This window comes from Siniperca chuatsi, linkage group LG2 (genome assembly GCF_020085105.1).
Source record: "Siniperca chuatsi isolate FFG_IHB_CAS linkage group LG2, ASM2008510v1, whole genome shotgun sequence".
Lineage (NCBI taxonomy): Eukaryota > Metazoa > Chordata > Actinopteri > Centrarchiformes > Sinipercidae > Siniperca > Siniperca chuatsi.
The window spans coordinates 21197743-21220361 of NC_058043.1; the positions used below are offsets into that span (position 1 = coordinate 21197743).

General features: G+C 41.2%; 1 protein-coding gene across 10 annotated transcripts in view; it reads left to right on the top strand.

Annotated features, from left to right (window-relative positions):
* The window catches only part of ppfia4 (PTPRF interacting protein alpha 4), a 55297-nt gene that overhangs the window by 5369 nt on the left and 27309 nt on the right, over nucleotides 1-22619 (top strand). Inside the window, exon 1 of one of the 10 annotated variants that reach the window (XM_044179373.1) lies at nucleotides 21326-21607. The exons of the other annotated variants lie outside the window; for them this stretch is intronic. Within the exon in view, the coding sequence (XP_044035308.1) occupies nucleotides 21545-21607 (63 nt within the window). The 5' untranslated portion in view covers nucleotides 21326-21544. Of the gene's footprint in view, nucleotides 1-21325; nucleotides 21608-22619 lie in introns of those variants that run through there. 10 annotated transcript variants of the gene reach the window in all.

Genomic DNA, 22619 nt, shown 5'->3' on the forward strand with positions numbered 1-22619 from the left:
TCCATTATCTGGTCCTTCAGACAGTTCTCGTCCCCTCCTACTCCTGCAGCTGACCTTAGCCCACAGCACAACACAGTCTAATATGGGAGAGAAGGTGACACAAATTGCTCACTGTTTAAAGCTCTGCAAAGCACCCTGTGTCTGTATGACGACACAACAGTCAGGCACTGGTTATTTGCTCATTTGGCCTAATTTTGGATTTAGACATATAATAAGATACTGTGTGATATATTGAGATGAATTGCTGTAATTCTGTAGAATAAGAAAGAAGTGGTCCCACTGTAATGTGGTAAGGTAATGATAAGCAAAAGGTTGGGGATCCTGCATTTTAAGTGAAGCAATCACCAAAGGACTTATGCAAATTTGGAAACTATATTTTTGTAACTAGGGCTAGGCATCACTCAGTACTATATACCATATACTACCCAGTAGTATCAAAACTGTCACATAACAGATTGAATGCTTGCTCAAATTCGTACACTTCTGACCATGCCCAAACATCAGTAATGCTGAGTGTGGTCAGAAGTCAGGGCAGTGAAACACTGCCTTTCAGCCTAAAGTACTTGGGTTTTTTGGTTAAAAGTGTTGTATTGACGCTAGTATTGAGGAATTTTGAATGATACCCAGCCCTACTCATAACTTAATTTATTTACAGTTTTTTCCAGTTGCTAACAAGCATTGTTCAATACTGAAACCATATTTTCAAAACTCTTCACACAGTCAGTGAAACAGAAGTCAATGCAGACCAAACTGTGAACCATCTTTCATTGCTTTCAGACAAAATGCATTCAGTCGCCACACTTTTCAAAATTCAGGAACTCTTTTCCCATTTGTACTCCACAACATGCAAAATACTGCAACATGCAAAATACTGCAAAATTTCAGCACATTTTTCTAATGCTAACACACTGCATTCAAAATGATTACAAACACATTCAAAACAGAATGATGGCAAATTCCAAGCATTTATGCAGTAATTATTTTAAAATACTGAAAGTATACTAAAATACTGGAGGCAATGAAGACATTTCTCCTGAAGGCTGCCAGGGATGGATCAGACATCCCAGGAGGAACTTTCCAAGATGCCGGAGACGACATCAGATATGATGTTGATGAGAACAGAGTGAGCAGACTAGAACCATCACTGTAATTTACTATAATGAACAACTACAAATGTTGTTACAGTAATGTGTAGGATGTATTTTATTTATTCTTTTTTTATTATCATTGCAGCCCTGGAGTTTTTCCCCTCTTTTTTCACCTTTTGGTTATAATTTTCAAGTACTATATTCATATAAAAAAAATAAAATTTTGATTAATTTCTGATTCATTCGTGTTACAAATGCTTTCAATAAAGTGAAATTGTGTTACAGTATTTATGTGGAAAATCACTGAAACTTTAAAAAAGAAACGTTCATCAATCATGTAATGCTCCCTGTTGTTAGTGTTTTTTTTAGGTCAGTGTGTTGTGAATGAAATGTGTGTTTTCTGAATGAGAAGTGTTGCCAGTGTTATGTTGGTCTGAGTGAGTTTTGTAGGTGAGATTAACTGTTTGGCCAACATTCATGCTGGTAATGCAGACTGTGTGAAGAGTTTTGAAAATGTGGTTTCAGCATTGAACAATGCTTGTTAGCAACTGGAAAAAACTATAATGTATTACCTACTATGAGGAATGCAGTTTATTTACTTCATGAAGATATCAGCCTAAAACATGTGTACTCAGGGTTTAAATGTATCAATGCAGGCCTAATAAAGGACAAAGAAACTGATCATAGACCTTAATCAACCCCAGTATTACAATGAATAAATAAATGGGCTTAACACCCCCATTCCTATTATATGGTAATAGTTGGTTCAGCCAATAAAGAGCAGGGTATTTCACACTACTTGAACCAAGGCCAGCAGAAGTGAGCCTTGCAGGCTTGGTACTCAGCCATCTTAGTTACTGTACTAGAGGTGTGTTTTTTTTTACAGGTACAGTGTAAGAGGGAGCACGTGTCAAAGCTAATACACCTTACACTGCAGAGAGAGAAAGAAGAGCTCCAAGGTCCCCCCTGCACTGTGTTTGGAGGTGGCCTGAGTTTATCATCACACACACACATTCAGCAAGGCACTCTTACTCACATCTGCACCCATCCACAAACAAACATTAACACACACACACACAGCCTGTGTTTTCTTAAATGTCAGCATGCGCTGTCGACATGTTGTCCTGAGTCGGTGTGTTTGTATGTGTGTGAGCGAGCATGCCCACGGCTAGTGTTGCTTATGCATGGATGGCTGAGGGAGCTTTGTGCACCATGATAGGAGAATATTGAGGAGGGTGGGCGAAGTCAGTTGAAAAATGACCACATCTCATTGGTCTGCTACTGAAGTCCAAATCTTATGCTACGTGTTATGTAAGAACCAAATACTGGAATTTGGGTTGATGTGGAGGAAAGTGGAGCATGAAGTGAGCAGCTGAATGTCACCAAGAAACCCTGTAAGAAAAGAGAAGGAGAGAGACAGAGAAAGAGAGTATGAGACTGAATAAAAGAGAGAGGGCAATGTTCTTACGGACTCAACCAAAAGATGTGCCTTCCACATTCTTACCCTAGCCTTAACTACACCAAACCTTCACTTATCCCCAACCATCTCCAATCTTTTCTTTTAAGTATGTTTTGGGGCATTTTAAGCTTTTATTACAGACCGTGGAGAGACGATAGGAAATGATGGTAGGAAAGAGAGAGGGAGAGAGATGCAAAGGTCCCTGACCAGATTCGCACCGGGGATGTTGTGGTACCCCTAGGCCAGGGGGGCGCGCCAACCACTTCCAAACTAAACTTATTCATCTCATGGTTTATCCCTAAACATTGCAATTTTAAAGGAAAATTCCAGCGTTTCACTACTTCTTGTCTGGTCTTTTAGCTTTGGCCACCATTTATTTTGGTTATGAAAACATTGTACTCACCAAGTTAATTGCTGATATGTGGGAATGCAGCGACATTGCTAAAAAGAAGTCAGACAGGGAAAGAAACACTAGCAGTCCAACGACCAGGACTAGTTGTAAACAAGCCGAAAGTTTATCCAGATTATCTAAACCACTTTACGCGTACGTAAAACTGTAAGCCAGCTCATCTGAAATGTCGGTAACTATCCCTCATTTGACAGGAAAACTGTGTAGGCATACACAGCAAGTACAGTATGTCATAGTTGAACCATGACGCCTGTATGTAAACTATCATGGATTTTTACAACGGACAGTTTGGGTAATATTTTCACCCTTTGCCTTTGTTTTCTCTCTCAGTCTAGCTAACCTAGGGGTTTGTTTAAAACCGGTATGATCGCTTGTGTTTCTTGGCTCATCAAACTTGTTTGCAATTTTGCCGCCTTCCCACATTTCAGCAATTTTCTTGGCTAGTACAAAGTTTTATTATCCTTTAATCTCATGCCTTTGCCTAACCTTCTGTTTTAATAGACAAGTCAGAGAGCTTCTGCTGGTAACATCCATAATTTTGCGAGAGAGAAAGAGACAAACTCAAATGACCCCAGAAGAAGTGAGAAGTGAGTCTAATTAACAACATATCTACCTCCCAGCAGCTGATTGACATCACACCTCTCTCTCTGTCTGTTCTTATCCTCTCTTCCCCTCCTGCTGCATCATCTGTCAGTCTCTCTTCCTCCACTCCTCAACAGTTCACTCCACAATCCTCCCTCTTCTTCCTGAGTATGTTGTCCAGTCTTGATTCAAGCATACCCATAAGCTCTGAGCAGGTCAGATTGGCCCCTCACAAGGGCTTGTGCACAGCTTTCGGGCCCCTGAGCACTAATAGATTATTAGTGTGCAAAGCTAGCTCCCCCACGCTGCCTTGCCACACCACGGCTTCGGCACTCCATCTCTCAGTAGCATCCATCCTTCGCTCCCTCCATCCCTCTGCCAGTACCATCTGGCTCTCAGCACCAGGCACATTTAGCTCAGCCGGGCGCCAATTTGTCCCCCTGGCTGCCTGAGAGAGAGAGGGAGAGTGAGGGAAGGAAGAAGAAGAGTGGGAAAGAGAGACAGATATATCGAGTAAGATTTAGCAAAGAGAGACAGAAAGAGAGTAAGTCAGGGAAAAAAATCAGAATCAAGCGTACCTGACGGTCCCCAGCAACAAGGGACATGCTCTAGTAATGGGAAGAACGAACAGTCACTGTATGTGTGTGTGAGTTCCCTCTGCCTGGTAATAAGAGCAGAGTGATTGGAGTTGCAGGACCACCAGAGGGGAAGGCAAGAGTAATGACGGAGGGAGGCAGGGAAGGACAGAATGAGAAAGAGGAGGAGGAGGAGCAGGGGGATGTGAGATGAAGTTTTCCAGCCAGCAGGTAAGCCCACAGCGGCCCTGCCATGTCTAACAACTACACTATTGGAACTCTGTCAGTTTGCTTTCCCTCCTGCAACTTCCTCTGAATAGAAGATAAGGCATCGGTGATCGGGAGGGGGTGTGGATGTTGGACTGGGGTTGGGGTGTAGAGGTGGGGGGGCATAATGTGTGTGTTTCAGAAAAGTGTGGGAGGGTCTCAATACCCAAGGGTATGAACTTCGAGGGTATACACTCTAAAATTGTAATTGCCTACATGTGCAAAGACATAGAAGAAAAAACAAGACACATGCACACAGCCCCTCTCCCAAAAACACATACTTACACATGAATGCATGCACACACGCACACACACACACAAACACACACATACACAGTAGTAGGGGGGACATCTTCTAGACCCCAGTTTTTCCCAGCAAGAGACTTAAGGAGCAGCAACAGAGGCGGCGGCATCAGAAGCTAAGTCCCCCGGCTGGACCCTTAAAGGGATTTAAAGAACTTCAAAATGCTTCATCTGCTCCATGAAATACAGCTTGTCAGTGTCTCACAACATAGCACACACCCCCTGCTGCTGACTGTCAATAACACCCACACGCACACTCACACACACACACACACACTCATGCACAGAGATTTGAGAGAGCATGGTGGTGCAAGTGAAATGTAGGATTTGGGAGGACACAGTGGTAGGACAAATATTGCTGTATAAAGCTAATGGTTCCCGTGAAGCATATATTTCTCTGTGTACGTATGCATGTTATGTAAATAGGCTACAGAACACATCATACCTTTATGTGTGTTTATATGTATTTGTTTCATCATTTGTGTTGAATTGGTTTCAGGATATGAATTATAAAGGTACATCTGTGAGTGACATTTACCCATAACAGATAAATGTTAATATTGTTGATATGTTTCTACATTAGTAGCCTTTATGAACTGGCATGGTTATGCAGCAAAAATGTGAGTGATATGGAAACTACTTTTCAGGAGTAGTCTGGCCAACAATATGTTTCAGACTACCCAATATAATGAGACAAAATAAAGCCTAAGTTAGAATTGATTTGTAAAGAAGAAGTCAGTTTTCTTTATAAATTGGTTCATTATTTGGAGTTTTGGCCATTGTTTCCATTTGTTATAAAAATCATTTTACTCACCAGCTCACAAGTCATAGACACAGGGACACCATGTGACTAGGGCTGCAGCTATCGATTTTAATAATCAAGTATTCTACCAATTATTCCATTGATTAATCTAGTAATCGAATAAGAAATACTTTTGCTTTATTAAAGAGCAATAGTAAATATGCAACATAGAAAATAAGACAGGTCTTTTAAAATGAACAACTAATTGGTTTAATTTTTTTGAGTTTTAAAGAAAATATGTAATGAAATGCAAAAACAAACATCTTTTGTTTTAAAAAAAACTACAAGTTTCAGCCTAACTACAGCTCAGACCTAAAGTAAGCATTTACTGTCTTCTTTGTGGCATTTGTAGGAGGCAAAAACGAGTGGACAGGAACTGTGACTACATAATAACAAATAACACGAATGAAGCTCAGGCTTTTACAAATTAACCGCAGCATTTTATTTTCTGTGGTTATTTTCTTGAGCAAAACCTAGCTAACTTAGGCACATCATAACTACCACATTGATTTACGTTGTTTATGATGATTTCTAGTAATCGAGTTATTCAAGTTACTCGAGGAATCGTTTCAGCCCTACAGCTTTATAATTCAATTCACGGGGCATAGCAATGGGAGGAGATTCGTTTCACCAAGTCTCATTACACAGTCTCATGATAATTATCTGTGGGTCTGTCACTATGAACGATTCCTTTCATATTACACAGTCATTTGATCTTTTGTTAATATAAAATATATTGATGAGTGCAGTTTTAACCTTCTTATCTAAACCACTATTTTGAATACAAAGTGCTGGGAACCAGGAAGTAGCTCTGCAGTGCAATGGAGTTTGGGTATAAATTCATATTCACCTCTGTTTTCACTTCAAAATAAGTGGTCTAGATATGCGGGTTAAACTGGGTCATCATTCTTGTCTTCTTCTTCTGTCGAATCATCTTAGCTTTAAATACAGGGATAATAATTGATAAAGAACATGGCAGACACTTCAAAAAAGGACCCAGGCTGTAAAACATAGAATATGATCATTCCCTCGTATAGTACTCAATTAGTTACTCCCAGTAAACAGATGCTAGAGGTGTTGATTTCTTGCATAAGAAAATGGTTCAAGTGATGAATTGCCCACACCCAGTCAGCACTTCCCATGTTTTGTGAGTGTCCAACTGGGCTGATACGTCACACACACGCACAGCCACACATGCACACATCCATAAATACACACAGGACACTCAGACTTGGATGTGTGTCACAGAGAAAGATGTATGTACTGATGTGAATGAGATGTTAGCCAGCTCAGAGCGCTATCATGGCTGGCCAGACACCAAAATACACTGTGTTCTGAGGAGAGGCTTTGATAAATACATGATGACATACACCAACTTTACACGACTGAATACACTTGAGGCTGATTTAATACAGGATGAATTCACTAAGTACATGGTTGAGAAACTAATATAGATATTTTTGATGCAAGTACATCCACCGAAAGCTCTCAGATCGGCTTGTCTCTGTATTAAATCTGTAATAAAGACCCGTTTATTCAGCACCACCTACAACATGCTTCCATTCTCAGCTGCAGTCTGTTATTCATTTACTTCCAGCTCCATTCACAGACATGTGGGCTGTTGCAGACACTCAAACACACACACACACACACACACAGACACATATACAAGCTCTATCCCTGTTTCTTTGTGGTGAAGTTGTTCTGCTGCTTCTTTTTATCATCTTTGGTTTAATTAGTTTTTGTGTTTCCTTGTTTTTCGTAAAGCACAAGAACCTGTTGTTTAAACTGGTCTTTAAAAGACTCAGTGAAGATCCAATATCTATATTAACATTACCGACACACTAATCTGTCCTCTGTCTTCAAAGTCTCGCCCCCCTCCCCTTCTTTCTCTTTCTCAGTCTCACTGACTCTCTATCTTTCGCGCTCCCTCACTCTCTGTCTTATCAGCGCTGATGGCTTTAAGCGTGTGTGCTGAGAGGTCTATTAGTTAGCTATCGTTCTGTCAGATAATGCTTCATATCTCTCTGCTAGTTCACTGTACTTACAGCTTTGCTCTGACAGCGCGAGGTGGGAGCACAGCTGCTGGGATATCAGATTGAGGCACAAACCTCCACATTCTTTAAAAATATATTTCTGGATTTCAGTCTCATGGTGTTAGCTTGATTAAGCAAAGCTGGATGAATCTCAAAATGTTGTTTTATTAAGGGGCTTTATTAACAAACCATATCAAGTGGAAGTGTATGAGTGCACATGTCCTTTTGTAATTGCGTGTGTGCATTGAACTGACCTAAATCAGCTCATTAAACTAGGAGGTCTGGTGAGGCTTCACCTCTCCATAGAAGCCTGAGAACACATGAGGGTATGCTTTTATGTGCCTGTATGTGTGTGTATGCATGTGCATCCACACGTCTTGGTATTGCACCTTTTTCAATGGTACCAAGGAGACATTTGTTTTGTGATTGCATTGCAAAGTTCATGTAGTACATCTAATTACAACATTAATAGCCTGCACTGCTCCCACATATTGTAATTGTATGAATAACTGATACACAAGGTCAGTAAGCATTGCGGTGCCCCATTACAATAATGGGGGCTGTGACGTGGCCTGCCCCAGTGCAAGAAGAACATCATTCACACTTAGCTGCTTTCCTCTCTCTCCATCGCCGTATGCCCTGCACCGTCTCTTCTTGCCCTCAATTCCACACTCCAATAGCCCTTTCATTTACTCATGCTAACTCTCACACAATCCGTCTCTCTCTCACACACACACACACACACACACACACACACACACACACACACACACACACAATAAGGCTTAAAACACACAAACACAGACTCAGTGTCAGTGACATCAGATGCCTCTTAGAAGTTTTCAAACACCTTAAGTTTGGTTTAAAACTCAAGCAATGCACTCATTGTAGACACCCTAACAGTAGAGAATATAAACAAAGAATATAAGATAGCCTAGATCTGGATAACTATAATTAGACACCTGTAGTCAACAGCATATATATATATATATATATATATATATATATATATATATACACACACAACTGAAGTGGCTGATATCAAGAAGTCCTACCAATGGCTAGAGCGGGCCGGACTAAAGGACAGCACAGAGGCACTCATCATGGCTGCACAGGAGCAGGCCCTGAGCACCAGAGCAATAGAGGCCCAGATCTACCACACCAGACAAGACCCAAGGTGTAGGCTGTGCAAAGAGGCCCCTGAGACAATCCAGCACATAACTGCAGGGTGTAAGATGCTGGCAGGAAAAGCATACATGGAGCGCCATAACCAAGTAGCTGGCATAGTGTACAGGAACATCTGCACTGAGTATGGACAGGAAACCCCGAGGTCAAAGTGGGAAACACCTCCAAAGGTGGTAGAGAATGACCGAGCCAAGATCCTGTGGGACTTCCAGATTCAGACAGAATGGTAATGGCGAACCAGCCAGACATCGTGTTGGTGGACAAACAGCAGAGGAAAGCCGTTGTGGTTGACGTGGCAATACCAAGTGATGGCAACATCAGGAAAAAGGAACATGAGAAACTAGAGAAGTACCAAGGGCTCAGAGAAGAGCTGGAGAAGGCCTGGAAGGTGAAGGCGACAGTGGTGCCTGTGGTCATCGGAGCCCTCGGGGCAGTGACCTCTGGTAGAGGACCCGAGCTCGAAGGATGAGACCACCCGCGGAGGGTGAAGGACAAAGTTTATATATATATATATATATATGGCAGTCTTTGTAAGACAAACAATGCTAGGAAGCATGGCCACCCTCACATTAATCCGTTCACAAATAAGCTTCATAATTTCAGGACAGTTAGTGGTAGTATTATATTCAGTGATCTACTATAGAAATAATTATTTTTGTTTAATAAGGAAATATAGTTTAGTTTGGTTTGTGAATATTTAGTGCATATTTTATGCAAACTGGGAAATAATGGGGCAGTTTCCTTATATTCCACTTCCTATTGGGAAAATTCAGATATGTTGACTGCTTTGCACTTAAAGTCCATTGCATGTGATAAGTGTGGTGGATTTTTTATTTGCTTTCAAAATGTGTTACTCAAGCTCCCATTAGAAGGCGATGAACATGAATGTGGTATAATTTTCTTGCAAGTAAAAATGGGTCTGAGCTTTTTGGAAAGCTCTCATGTCCTAATGGGGCTCTCAGTTAGTGCTTTATTAAATGCAGGTGCACAGGAAAGGGCAACCACTTAAGAGTATGCATGTAAAATATTGTGATAGTGCTGTGAGACAAATATGCATGGTGTGTTATCTGCTACAGGTGTCTGTTGTCCAGTAATAGTAATCCAGACCATTTTCAACAGAGTTGTGATGTGGGAGGAGTTTAAAAGTTTTCTTTTAATAATGTGCTGAGTGGACTAAAGTTTGTATACGTACACAGGCTTGTAGCTTTGACTTTTCAATGACAATGTTATTTTCTAGCAGAACTGCTCATCTTTTTGAACTGAGAGAGTTTTATGTCTAGCCAAACCTTAAAGGTGCTCCAACAGCCTGTCAACAGGACTTTGACTTCTGGATGTTCAAAATAACCCCACTCTGTTTAATACTGTATAGGTCATTTCTAAAATTATCCCACAAACAATTTCCAGTTCTGTTATAACTTTTCCTTACTGTTACTAATTTTAGCAATTTACAATGAGTTCGCTAGTTCACATTTGACTACCACTGTATGTAACAGAGAAGATTGTGCTTGTTGATGAGACTTGTGCTATCTATTTTAAAAAGTGTAAATCAGTGGATCTCGTTTTAATTCGGCTTGAAATTACCTGTAGTCTTTAGGCAAACCCCTCGAAGTGTTGCAGAGATAAATATTACACCAGAATTGCATATTATTATAGAATTAGGTGAACCAGTGTCACAATGCCAAATAGCACAGCATGCACAACTTTGGCAAAATAATGAATTTACGTGCTTGCCATTCACTCCTACTTTCCAGATGTGACACCTTTTCAAATTTCATGAAACATGAAAATTAAATTGCATTTTTAATTGCAACCACTGTGTACAATAGTGTGGTAATGAGCGGAGGAGTGGACGTTCACTCATCCCCTCTGCTCAAGTTTAGTGAAGGCTACTAAAAGCCCCCATGGAAAGCTGTTTTAATTTTGACACCATGAAGCATGTGTCCTCTTGCAAATGAGAGAGGGAATGAGGGAAGACAATTGTGAATGAGAGATGGACTGAGACAGAGAGGAAGTGCCTGTAGTTGAGTTACATAAAGGTCATACGAAGCTCCTCAGCTTGCATCAGACAGTGCCATCTCTTCTCCCACCCCCCCCATAACTTCCGCTGACATCCTCCAATAATCGTCTCCATCCCGTGCCTCTCCAGTTTCAGTCGCATCCTTTTGTCATTGTGATATGTTCATTTTTTCCTTCTCCCTATCTGTTTCCTCTTTCCATGTCTCGTTCTCTCAGCTCTCTCTCAGCCAGTGCTGGCATGTCAGCATCTTGTGTCAGCGACGTCTTCTCTTTCTTCTCTTCTTTCTGCTATCTTGCTTGAGCCAAGATGGGGGGGGGGGGGGCACACTAGAGAGAGCGTACAACTCAAACACACACACTCAAGCACCCACAGATCTGTGCTTTAATTGGTCCAGATTTGCTGTGGACTTTCTACCAGAGCGGTGGGTGCATTGTAGCATGTGCCACACACACACTGCAGTACTCTTTTTATAGTGAATGACTTCTATTTGATATTTCTTCCCTTCTGTTTTAAAAATATATTGTCATCTGTAGTCTGCTGTTGTTCTGTAACTTTATACTGTTTCCATGGTTGCCAAATTACAGTAATAGACCTCCCTGCTCATAAACAACTCAACATATTGAAGTGCAAGGGTAAGTGATAATAAGAGAATACAGACAGCAGGACATACAGTAACATCCATCCATCCATCCATTTTCTACCGCTTGGTCCCCGTTAGGGGGTCGCGGGTGACTGGAGCCTATCCCAGTGACTTTGGGCCTTAGGCAGGGTACACCCTGGACAGTGGCCAACTCGTCGCAGGGCTAACACAGACACAGACAAGGACAGACAACCACTCTCACATTCATTCAATACGGGCAATTTAGAGTTATCAATTAACCTACGCATGTCTTTTGGACGGTGGGAGGAAGCCGGAGAACCCGGAGAGAACCCACGGTAACACGGGGAGGACATGCAGACTCCACCCAGAGAGATTGTGTGATGTTGGTCTGGTCCGGGAATCGATCCCACGAACCCACGATCTCCTTATTGGGAGGCAGGAGCTTTAGCCGCTCTGCCACCGTGCACCCCATGTATTTCATGGAGACACTGCACTGTTTTGATCCATCGGTTAGGTTTAATATTCCTGCTGTTTTAACGAGGCATCCATCTTTACAGCCAGTTACAGATTAACAGTTAATGCAGCACAACTACACTTTTCATTCATGAAAATAAGCTATTAACTAAGCATTAAAAGCTGATGTCATTGCTTCCAATATCAAATAACGGGCATTTATTATTACTGCAAGGTCATCTAAATTCGTCGTCTGGTTATTTTTATTCCTGTCATCTGCAAAATCACTTCTCCTTCCCTCCCCGTTACAAATGACATTTCAAACCTGCGGTGCATCACTGTTATCACGCACACACGTTCACACTTACACACACAGAAATAAAGACTACACACAACACCCCGGTGGGAATACACCACAGATCCAGTTGGAGCTTGTTTAATGCTGACCCAACGGAATATCTGTCCGTGCCTCCAGTGTTCCCCCTCACCCTGAGGGCACAGCGCCAACGAGTCCCACAATCACCCACATGCATCTACACACAACATATACTTTATATTCATTGATATCCTGCAGTCCTTCTGTCTGTCCTTTTACCTACTCAACATCTCTGCTTGGCAGTCTGTCGGCCAGTCAGACTCCATATATGCTTTGTGGGTGTGTGCGTGTGTGTGTTCACATGCAGACTCAGGGTTTTCTCTCTCCTCCTCACCTCTCGGAGCCCTGCAAATTCAGTCTCCATGGAAACGTGGGGGGGAGGAAGAGGGAGGGGATGATGTTGACTTCCTGACACCTTCTGTCCCATGGGACACCAACTGTCAGCAACTCCGCATGGTTGTGTGTCTTTGCGCATGTGTGCATGTGTATGCATATTTTCTCACATGTGATTAATATGATGTATAAACTTGACCTGCATGAGCCTTAAAATCTAAATACCAGGTGCAAGTAGCAACATAGGAAAGATAACATTTTAAAAACAAGTTGTCTCAATTTGCCACTTTGAAGGGTATTTGTTTCTGTGTGTGCAATCTGTGTGTGTGTATTTGTTGGCATGTGAAGCTTCAACCTTGATGGCTGCTTCTGATTGGCTGCCAAAGCTCAGCAGCTCAGTGTGTTAGTGGGGCTGGCTGAAGGACTATGTGGAGGAATCCCCTGTTCATTGGATGATGAAAGCAGTGATGGACCAGGAGAGAACAAACAGGAAGAAGCTAGTGTAGATACTGTACTGGATGTACTGCATGTGTCATCCTCTGTCACTTTGTCCCATCACCTAGGGCTGGTGCAGTTAAATTAAAATTTGTAGAGCAAACCTGTAATGCAAGTACAAACAACCAGTCACCTTTGTGTGGGTTCATTCTAAACAGATTAAGTAGATTTAGCTAGAACTGAAATGATTAGTCAAGCAATTATTTTAATAATCACTCATTTAAGTAATTTTTAGGTGATGAAAAAAGATGCCATGTCAGAGGTGTGGGCACACTTTCAGTAAAGACGATAGAAAAACAAAATTAAGCTAAATGTATATACTGTCGAAAATAGCTGCGCCTTAAAGAGGAAATATGAGCAATTTGATCCATCGCCTGAAACACAATCATGTCATACAATATGACAAGTGCATGGCCAAGAAAATAAATAACAACAATGAAAGCATTTCAAACAGAGCATATTTATTTAACAGACAGACAGGAAACAAGGAGATAATTGTTTGCAATGATTGTGTGCATTCTGATTGCATGGCATGCATCAAAAGTTCACCAGAACACCCAGCAACCAGGATGCCTACAAACAGAGCCTGCAGTATTTATTATTTTATTTTCTATTTTAGCTGCCTAAAACACTGCCTAAAAGATTTCTTAACTGCTGAATATGCACATATACAGTACAAATGATCATTGTGAGGACAGAGAATCTTATGCACAGGTGTATTTAAAAATAAATTGTTTTATATATTATTACAGAGGTAAATGTGACAGTTCATTAGGGCTACAACTAACAATTATTTTCATCATCAGTTCATTCGTCTATTATTTTCTCGATTTATCAGTTAGTCTATAAAATGTCAGAAAATTGTGGGAAATGGCCATCCCAGTTTACCAGAGTCCAAGGTGACGTTTTAAATGTCTTGTTTTGTCCCAAAGGAATTCAATTTCCTATCATACAAGACTAAGAAAAACAGCAAATATTCACATTTGAGAAGTTGGAACAGTGGATTTTTGGCACTCTTGTCGATAATGGATTTCAGATTTCACCTACCATTTTCTCATCTTCCTGCTGTCCAATGAACTTTAGGGGAAAGAGGAGGACAGGGTTATAGTTCACAAAGCAAACAGAAATCCAACACAGGAAGTGAAGATAGTGAGAAATAAAGGAAAGAAATGTGATGAAGGAAGAAATGACAGGTAGAATGGGGAGAAGAATAAATATAGGAAATGAACGCTGTAGAGAAAAGGAAGGAAATATAGAAGTTTGAAGATGTTAGTGTTTGAGCTGCTGGATTCATTAAACAGCCGTGGGCTCTGCATCCGTACCTACCACACCCCAGCGTTGCCATGGATATTAGGCTTTGGCAGCACAGCTGTGTGTGTGTGTGTGTGTGTGTGTGTGTGTTGGTTAGAGGTGTGCCAGGATGACATCATACAGTAGCTTGCAGAGAAGGTCTACTGCAGGCACATGGCATCTACAATATTTATATACCCCCAGAACAGATGAGCTCACTCAGTCACTCAGTGTGACTGGCTTCACTTCACACACACACACACACACACAAAGAGCAAAGAAGTGGCAGAGAAGTTACTCACGCAATCCATGCCACACCCACTCGCATAAATATTTCCTCCTCTACTCCATTTTTTCACCCACTGGCCTTCAAGAGCGTGCTGCATACAAGCTGACCATACAGACATCACGATACATGCAGCAATTATTAAGCTACAGTCAAGACGACCCTGACGCGGTTCAGGATTATTGTTAGTTTGAAAATTTGAGAAAACACAGACACACACACACACACACTGTGACATAAATAGCGCCTGTATTCTTGGTGAAAATGAGGTGCCACTGTATGAATCATAAGGAGAGGGAATGGTACTTTGTGAGGGATTTAACCAGTGGAAAAATAAGGGACTGCTACAGTAACCGTACACACACACACAATCACAATATAGGCATAAACACACACACTAACTGACCCCATTCCCCCCAAACATGTGCATATCACACATGCAGGATTTAAATCCTCATATCCCAAAATAAACAAAATCATTTCTTGGTAGAGCAAATACTGTACATCAGTGTAACAGCAAAGTATGATTGAGAGAGAGAGAGAGAGAGAGAGAGAGAGAGAGAGAGAGAGAGTGTGTGTGTGTGTGTGTGTGTGTGTGTGTGTGTGTGTGTGTGTGAGTTACAAGGCTGGAGAGCTCCAGAAAGAAAAATCACATTTCATAAATAAATCATCCATGGCCTTGTGATAGATGTGCACACACACACACAACACACACAATACTGCAATGCTTCATACCATGGCCATCATAGTACGGACCAGATTAGAGGAGAATCATTTTTAAAGAGCTGTGTGCTGCTGCGCTCTCTCTCTCTCTCTCTGTGTGTGTGTGTGTTCATGCTCCTGAGCCGGTGGCAGAGCCTTATGTGTCCTGTTGTCCAGAGCTCTATAGAACCACGACAAACATCCACCAAGGAGTGGAGAATAAAGATTTTCACAGCAATACATTCCATATCAAACAACATTGAAATTGTAGAAATGTGTGTGTATGTTTGTGTAAGCATGTTGGCTAATGGTTGGTTGTGTGTCACTTTGTAACACTTGCAGAAGGTGCTTTTTATATCACCCACCCATTGTGAACACAGCTCAGATCTCAATTTTAACACCTCCTTTATTAGTTTAGTATGTGTATCTGAACAATCATGAGACCCTGCAGAACTCTACATGGGGCCTGTGCATCATATGTCTGTGTGTGTATGTGTGTGTGTGTGTGTGTGTATGTGTGTGTGTGTTTTCTGAGCTATGAAAAGAAAAGCTGAGTATTTTAGGAACCTGCGTGAGAGAAAGTCTTTCGTGCTACATTCTCCGTGCTCCTCTCTCTGTCTCACTCTCTTTTCTCCCTCTGCCACCATCACATCACTCCCAAAGGCTATGATGTTGAATGAGCAGTTTTTATAAGTTTCACTGGCTGGAAGAGGATTTGAGATGAGGAGGAACCCACAGTAGAATCGATGAGCGGTGAAGTCAAGTTAAGTGTAGCAGGCAGATAGCGGGACATGAATTTATGGATGGAAGGAAAGGGAATAATATAGCTTATTTAGCATTAAACAGTCAAATCAATTGTAACAAAGGAGCCATTGCTCACAACCAGATGAGCAGGTGTGGAGTGAGCAAATACGTTTTCACACAAAATAGCAGCACTTGTAGGAAATTAGAATTTCAGAAATGAGAAAAGTCTGTGAAATGCTTGTGTGCTTTGTGGTGTGAATATATTATATATGTAGCTGCTACACTATCTTTTCAATAAACTAGACCCTTTTATGGCAAAGCTTTTAACCTTGATGAGCGCCAGACACTTTAATCCTCTAACCTAGTAGAATGTGTTGTAGAAGAAACCTTGTTGAATTAATTTGTTGCTGATCTTGAGCGATACGTTTACTCATAATTAACATTAGAAAACTATATTCTTACAGTTATACTCTCAATAATGTGAGAAATATTATTGTCTGACATTGTGGCCATGTCGCCCCGCTAAGTACTCATAGTGTTTTTGTATTCAGTCCCACACTCCATGTTTCCATCCATGTGTTTTCTAATCTAAGAATGACAGAGGCTGTGGGAGGAGGACAGGACAGCACGCACTTTCAGGCACCATGAGAGGTGCCTGTCGTGCCTCTGTCATTACAGTTACAGTTATTGTAGACTTACTGTAGACACACACACACACACACACACACACACACACACACACACTCTCTCTCTCTCTCTCTCTCTCTCTCTCTCAGTGGTGTAGAGTTACATCCTGCCACTGCAGTTTGCACTCTGTGAAGGGCAAGAACAGCGTTCCTAACCTCCACAAACACGCACAAACACATCAACACCTAGACTACTCATTACTCACAGCCTCACAGAGAAGAGATTATTGAAAATTATGCTGGATGTACCCTTGGAGCAGTTTATTTACTCTGAATATGAAGATTAATATTAATGCAGCTGTGTTTGACGCATCTCCTGCTTTCCTCTAGAACCACGATACACTTTCATCTGCAAAACAGAGCAGCTGGGACGGACTGAGTGTGTGTGTGTGTGTGCGTTTGTGTGGTCTCTGGAGTATACAGTATGTGCATTAGTTTGTGTATTTTTCAGTGAATGAGTCGTGCGTTTGTGTGTAGTAGGGGTGTATATATTAATGTAATCAGCCAGTCCTGACTGAAACTGTGCATGTGTGTGTATGATAAATTGGTTAAGCATTGTTTTTATGTAGACTCAATCTTTTTTATTCTGAATAAACAGAATATGATGAACCTGTTTTTTATGAAGATGTGAGAATAACACATCTTTACATGGATAGAAAGAGAAGAACATTTTCCCATTTCGGGAACACCTAGTTGGGGCTGCATGTAGAGTTCAGATGTGAATGTGTATACAAACAGTGTCTGTTGTTTGTAATGATTGTGTGCATTGTGGTGGTAATAGGCTCCCCTCTGGGCTGACCAGGAACTTGAGGAGGACACGGTAAAGGAGAGACGGAGGGCCCCAAGAGAGACAGAGCTGACACAGGTGCTTTAGACAGGGACAGAAGGGAGGAGGTGACAGCGGAGACTGAAAAAAACAAAAACAAATGAGTAGAGCAGGAGGAGGAGCAAGAGAATGAGGTAATGAGGAAGAAGGAGATCTTGAAGGATGGATAAATCTTCCCAGAGTGATGATTGTGTCTGCTATCTGGATAGTATAGGGAAACAGCAGTGTGTGTAAATACAAAGGTGTAATGTCACAGTTTTGTCCCTGTCAGTTTTACAATTTAAGATTTTTACAGTTGCAATTTGAGGGACTTGTTAAAAGTTATTATTATTATTATTAGCATGCTAACGAGCTAAGCTAAGATAGTGTACATGGTAAACATTATACTTGAATCACACTAAACAAGAAAACTGAAGGGGTCACCTTGGTTTTTGTGAAACTGTGATGGACATTTGACATTCTACAGATAAACTGATTAATTAACAAAATCATTGATGGATTAATCCATAATTAATTGTTCATCACATTTATTTGCTGATTTACAGGTGATTATGTGTAATTTTAATATTCTAATGAAAAGATGCTAAATCAGCAATCCATGCAAAGGCAGCAAAACAAAGTGTTCCTGAGACAAGAGTTAGGTTTTGATGACCAAAACTATATTTCATATTAAGTCTTTGCATGTGGTATTTATTTAACTTTATGTGGTTTGTGGTCAAAGATGCAAATACAGCCTTATCTCAGTCTCAGTTCTCTATAAGTGACACTAAATGCAGTTTTCAGAAGGGTTAGTGTATGGCCGTAATAATACAGTTCTTTTGTTAGTTTTATGGAAGAAACAATTACCATTTTCATTATAATGTTTGTGTGTGGTTCGGTTTCAGAGTGCAGACGTTCCTCTGTTCTAAAACCAAACCTACGCCCTTTGTATTTATTTGTATTTGTGAATTTATTTGTGGTTTGGTATTGTATGTGACAGTGGAGGTGGTGGGATGGGGGTATGGGGGATGCCCTATGCTCCATGTTATGATGTAAAATGGCTGCTCTCTGTCGAGGGAAGGTTCAGCTGAGATTAGCAACGCTTGAGAAAAATAGGGAAGAGAGGAAGAGAGGAGAAGAGCAAAGGAGGGAAAAAGGGATGAGAGAGCAAACATGGAGGAGCTGAAGTGGAGAGAGTGTGAAAGAAGTAATCAAGTGTAGTTAGGGAGCAGCAGGAAGAGAGACTGAGGTAGCAAGAAGGAGAGAAAGAAAACTGTGAGAGGCTGTCAGATAAAAAAATTGTCAGAGGTCTCCCACCTCTGTGAATTCTGCTGCAGAAAATGCTGTTTCAAATATGTCAAGTTTTTGGAGTTTTTGTCAGTACTGCTGATGTGCATGTGTGATTTGTGGTGTGTCTGCGTGTTCAGTGCTTGTTTGAAAATCTCTTTGTTTCTGTCTCTGACAATATAGCTCAAGTTCTGCCAAGACTGGCTCCCACTGATGTCAAGGAGGAGAAGTTATCACCATGCGTGAATTCTTAGCAGCTTCTATTGTCACTCACGTTTTCCTGCTTCTCCTTCGTCTTATTCATAGTCTGCACGTGCAATCACCCAAACTCTTTTCAGAGCTTCCTCACTCTTTGGGAACCACTAGCTACTCTAAAGCTTGTGCACCGGGCTCCTCACATGCATATTTTGCCTGTTTCTGTGCGGAAAGGTAAACATCATAACTTGGTTTGCTGCTATTTTCTGTGAGTACCTTGTGCTGCCAGTAGGGGTCTCTGTCTCACCACTAACCCAGAGGGTTAGGAGGGGTATTTGGCTACTCAGTGGATGTAACGCTGAGGCTCCAGCCTGCAGTGAGCTGCTGTTAGTTAATGGTGGAAGTCACCACAATCACTAAAGGATGTTTTGATGTGTGGGGACTTGTTTGTCTTGCTGGTTCATCTTCTACTCTCTCTCTCTCCTGTGAACCCTGTTTCCTTGACAACCAGGTGCAAGCAAGTAGACCTGTAGACAGGAACCATTTTCACTCTTTTTCTACATAGATGCACTGCCACTCCCAATGGTTATGATATTGAATGAGCATTTCAATATGTTTTTTAATGACTGAACATAGAAACAGTGAGTGGGAGAGCCCTGTGTGTGATGAAGCACAGGAGATTATGAGAATGAATGAATGAATAAAGAGGGGAGAAATGCAGAATGGAATTAATGAACAGTCAAATCAATTGTAACTAATTAGACAGTTCATAACTTAATCATAGAGACACTCTACTTTAACACACTTTTTTAGCTGAGGTGTATCTTTGCAGATTTGGAATCAGAGTCATACATATACATACAAAGAATTTGACTCCACTTCTGAGTAGAACTCAATATACTTATAACACGGTGCAGAGAACAAGTTTACAGTTTAAAGAAACATATCAAACAAACAAATATATGCAACCTTAAACATATAACTATTATATAAAGGCAAGAGCTGGATAATAAACTATCTATATGCAGGTCAGATTGTTACTGTGTACTCTATGTGCAGGGTCAGGCACAGTATGAATAATGAGTTCCTCTATTCAGAGTTGGGTTAATGTGCTTATATTGAGAGTATGTGTGCAGGATATACAGTCTGTTTAGTGTGCTCCAGTTAGATAATAAATAAATATAAATATTAATTACACCTGATGAAGAGATTTGTAATGATTTCTCCACATTTCATGTTGTTAGGTGCTGATCTTTTACTGTAAACACACATCAGAAGCACAAAACTATTAACAGTTGTGGTGTTGGTGTACATGAGAAGCTGTATCAGTAAAAATACAGAAAAACAGACTAATAAACAATGTTAGCACTGAATCATGAAATCAGTGTTAAAGGGCACTCCAGTGATTTATTTCTGCATTCTAAAGGTTGGGGACCACGTCTACCCACCTCCAATGCAGGTTTTCGGTTAAGAAATTGTACTTTTTAAGATCCCAATCCCAGATTACCCAAGTGACATCATCAGGGTTATTTTCTTGACAAAGATACTCTACAACCACAGAAGACATTATACAACTGTTTTTGGAATGTGTAGTACTCAACTTGACGAGATGACTTTAACATGTAAAATCAGTGGAGTGCCCCTAATAATTATGCGATCTACTTCAGGTGACAAAAAGGCTCTGGCATCACTGGCATCATGAATATAAAATTTAAATGGCATCCATTGTAGTGCAGACAACACTAACAATATGATGATAAAATATACTATATTCTTTACTGTTAAAAAGCACCAGAAGGTGTTTCAGACTCCAGTCAAGTGCATGCACTGTGAAACCCTACTGAGGGAGGAGGGACGAAACAGACTGCCATTTATAAATAGAAAGAATCAGCACGCACAATGTCATGCTGGAAGAAAATGGGTCTCTTGAATTTGTGTTGAGTAAGCAGTGACTGGAGTTTTTATTAGGAGGAAATAGAGCGTTTCATTTCATACTAATTCTTGGCATTAGTTCCAAATGTGACTTAAAAACTCCCTCTGAGTGCCTGAACTTTCATGTGCCTGTGCACGTGTGTGTTTGAGTGAGCAATATAGAACAGGTGTCCTGAACCTTCAGCAGTCCTTGTCTAAACCCTTCCTCTTCCTTCCTTCATCAGCTGATCACTATGAGCCGCTGTGTCTCGTCCTCCTCCCTCCTCATCATATCTGTCTCTTTCTGTCTCTCTGATCAACATTTTTTTTCTGCCTGTCCCTGTTTATCCATCTCCCTACCCTCTCTTTTCTCTCTCTCTCTCTCCTTACCTCTCTTCCCCGCAGTCTCTCGTCCTGGCTGTAGTTAGAGCAGGCTGACTAGCGGAGTGCTGTTGTCCCGAGCGAAGGGCAGAGGGAGCAGCACAGGAATCTCATCCAGCCCTGCTGCTCTCAGTGTCGACCACGACTCAGAGGAACTAGCCCTCTTTTCCATCTTCCTCACCCTCTCTTCCTATCACTCCTCATCCTCTCTGCCTGTTTCTGTCTCTCTTTTTATGGGGGGTCTGTTTGAGGGATCTGATATGTTTAGCCTTCACCATGAACCCAACAGTGAAGATCCACCTTAAGAATGGGACCCACTTTAACACCTACATGTACCAGGTAGGGACTCAGCACCCGTACAGTTTGTGGATGTTGCCGGTGAAGGATTGGCTGCAGCTCAAATAGCTCTCTCTGTGGTCTCCACATGTCCTTGCCTGAGTATTGATTTCAGTGCTGATGGCTCTTTTCTAGGACTGAGATACGGCCTCCTCTCCACCTCTTCCTCCCCTCCTCCTCCTCCTTTTCATCGCCATGCCTTAATCAAACTGGGAAGAATGATTAATGCTTTGCAGTGATGCAAATTGCATATCTGTTTAGAAATGTGGGCACACCGCCTCCACTAAGGCTTTTCACTGGTTGATGTGGCTAGTTGCATGTTTCAACCTCCAATTGTCCAAGAAAAAGGAGATAAATATCTGTCATACACTGATGGGGAATTCTCTCTTTTTCTGTGACTGCTGCGTGTGCCTGATTTATCGTATGTTTATTATAGCATGCGTGCAACAGACAGACTCTACTGATGCACAACAAAAAGTCTTTATGTTTCTCCTTTCATCCGAGCAGAGGAAGTATTCCCCTCTCTTCCTTCCTCTCTTTCTTTGTCCCTCTTTCTGGTGCAGGTTTTGTTTTGCTTTAATGAAGAAAGCTGGGATACATGAATGGATGCTATTCTGGGCTCAGGCCTTCAGTGGCTACAGAGGAGGAGAGAAAGTTGGAGAACGTGCAAGGATGTGACACCTTTGTTTGCTGAACCATTAGAAAGGGATATTTTGGAAAACAGAGAGAGGGAGACATAGTTGATGTGTCAGCTATGCACTCCTCTATCGCTGTAAAAATGCTTTTGCTGTGTCAATCAACTTTACGGCCAATAATCAGGGTATTAAATGACTTTTGATATGCATGTTTTCACAGTGGTGGGTTATTGGGTTTTTTTTTTTACTAGGTTTAATTTAAATCCCTTCAAAAGTGGTTAGAACTCTTCTAGATTCACTTATGCTTTTTCAAGGTGTTCAGAGTTGGATTTACTGAGTTGCATATACACCGAGCGTATTTGCTGTAGTGTTATCAGCAT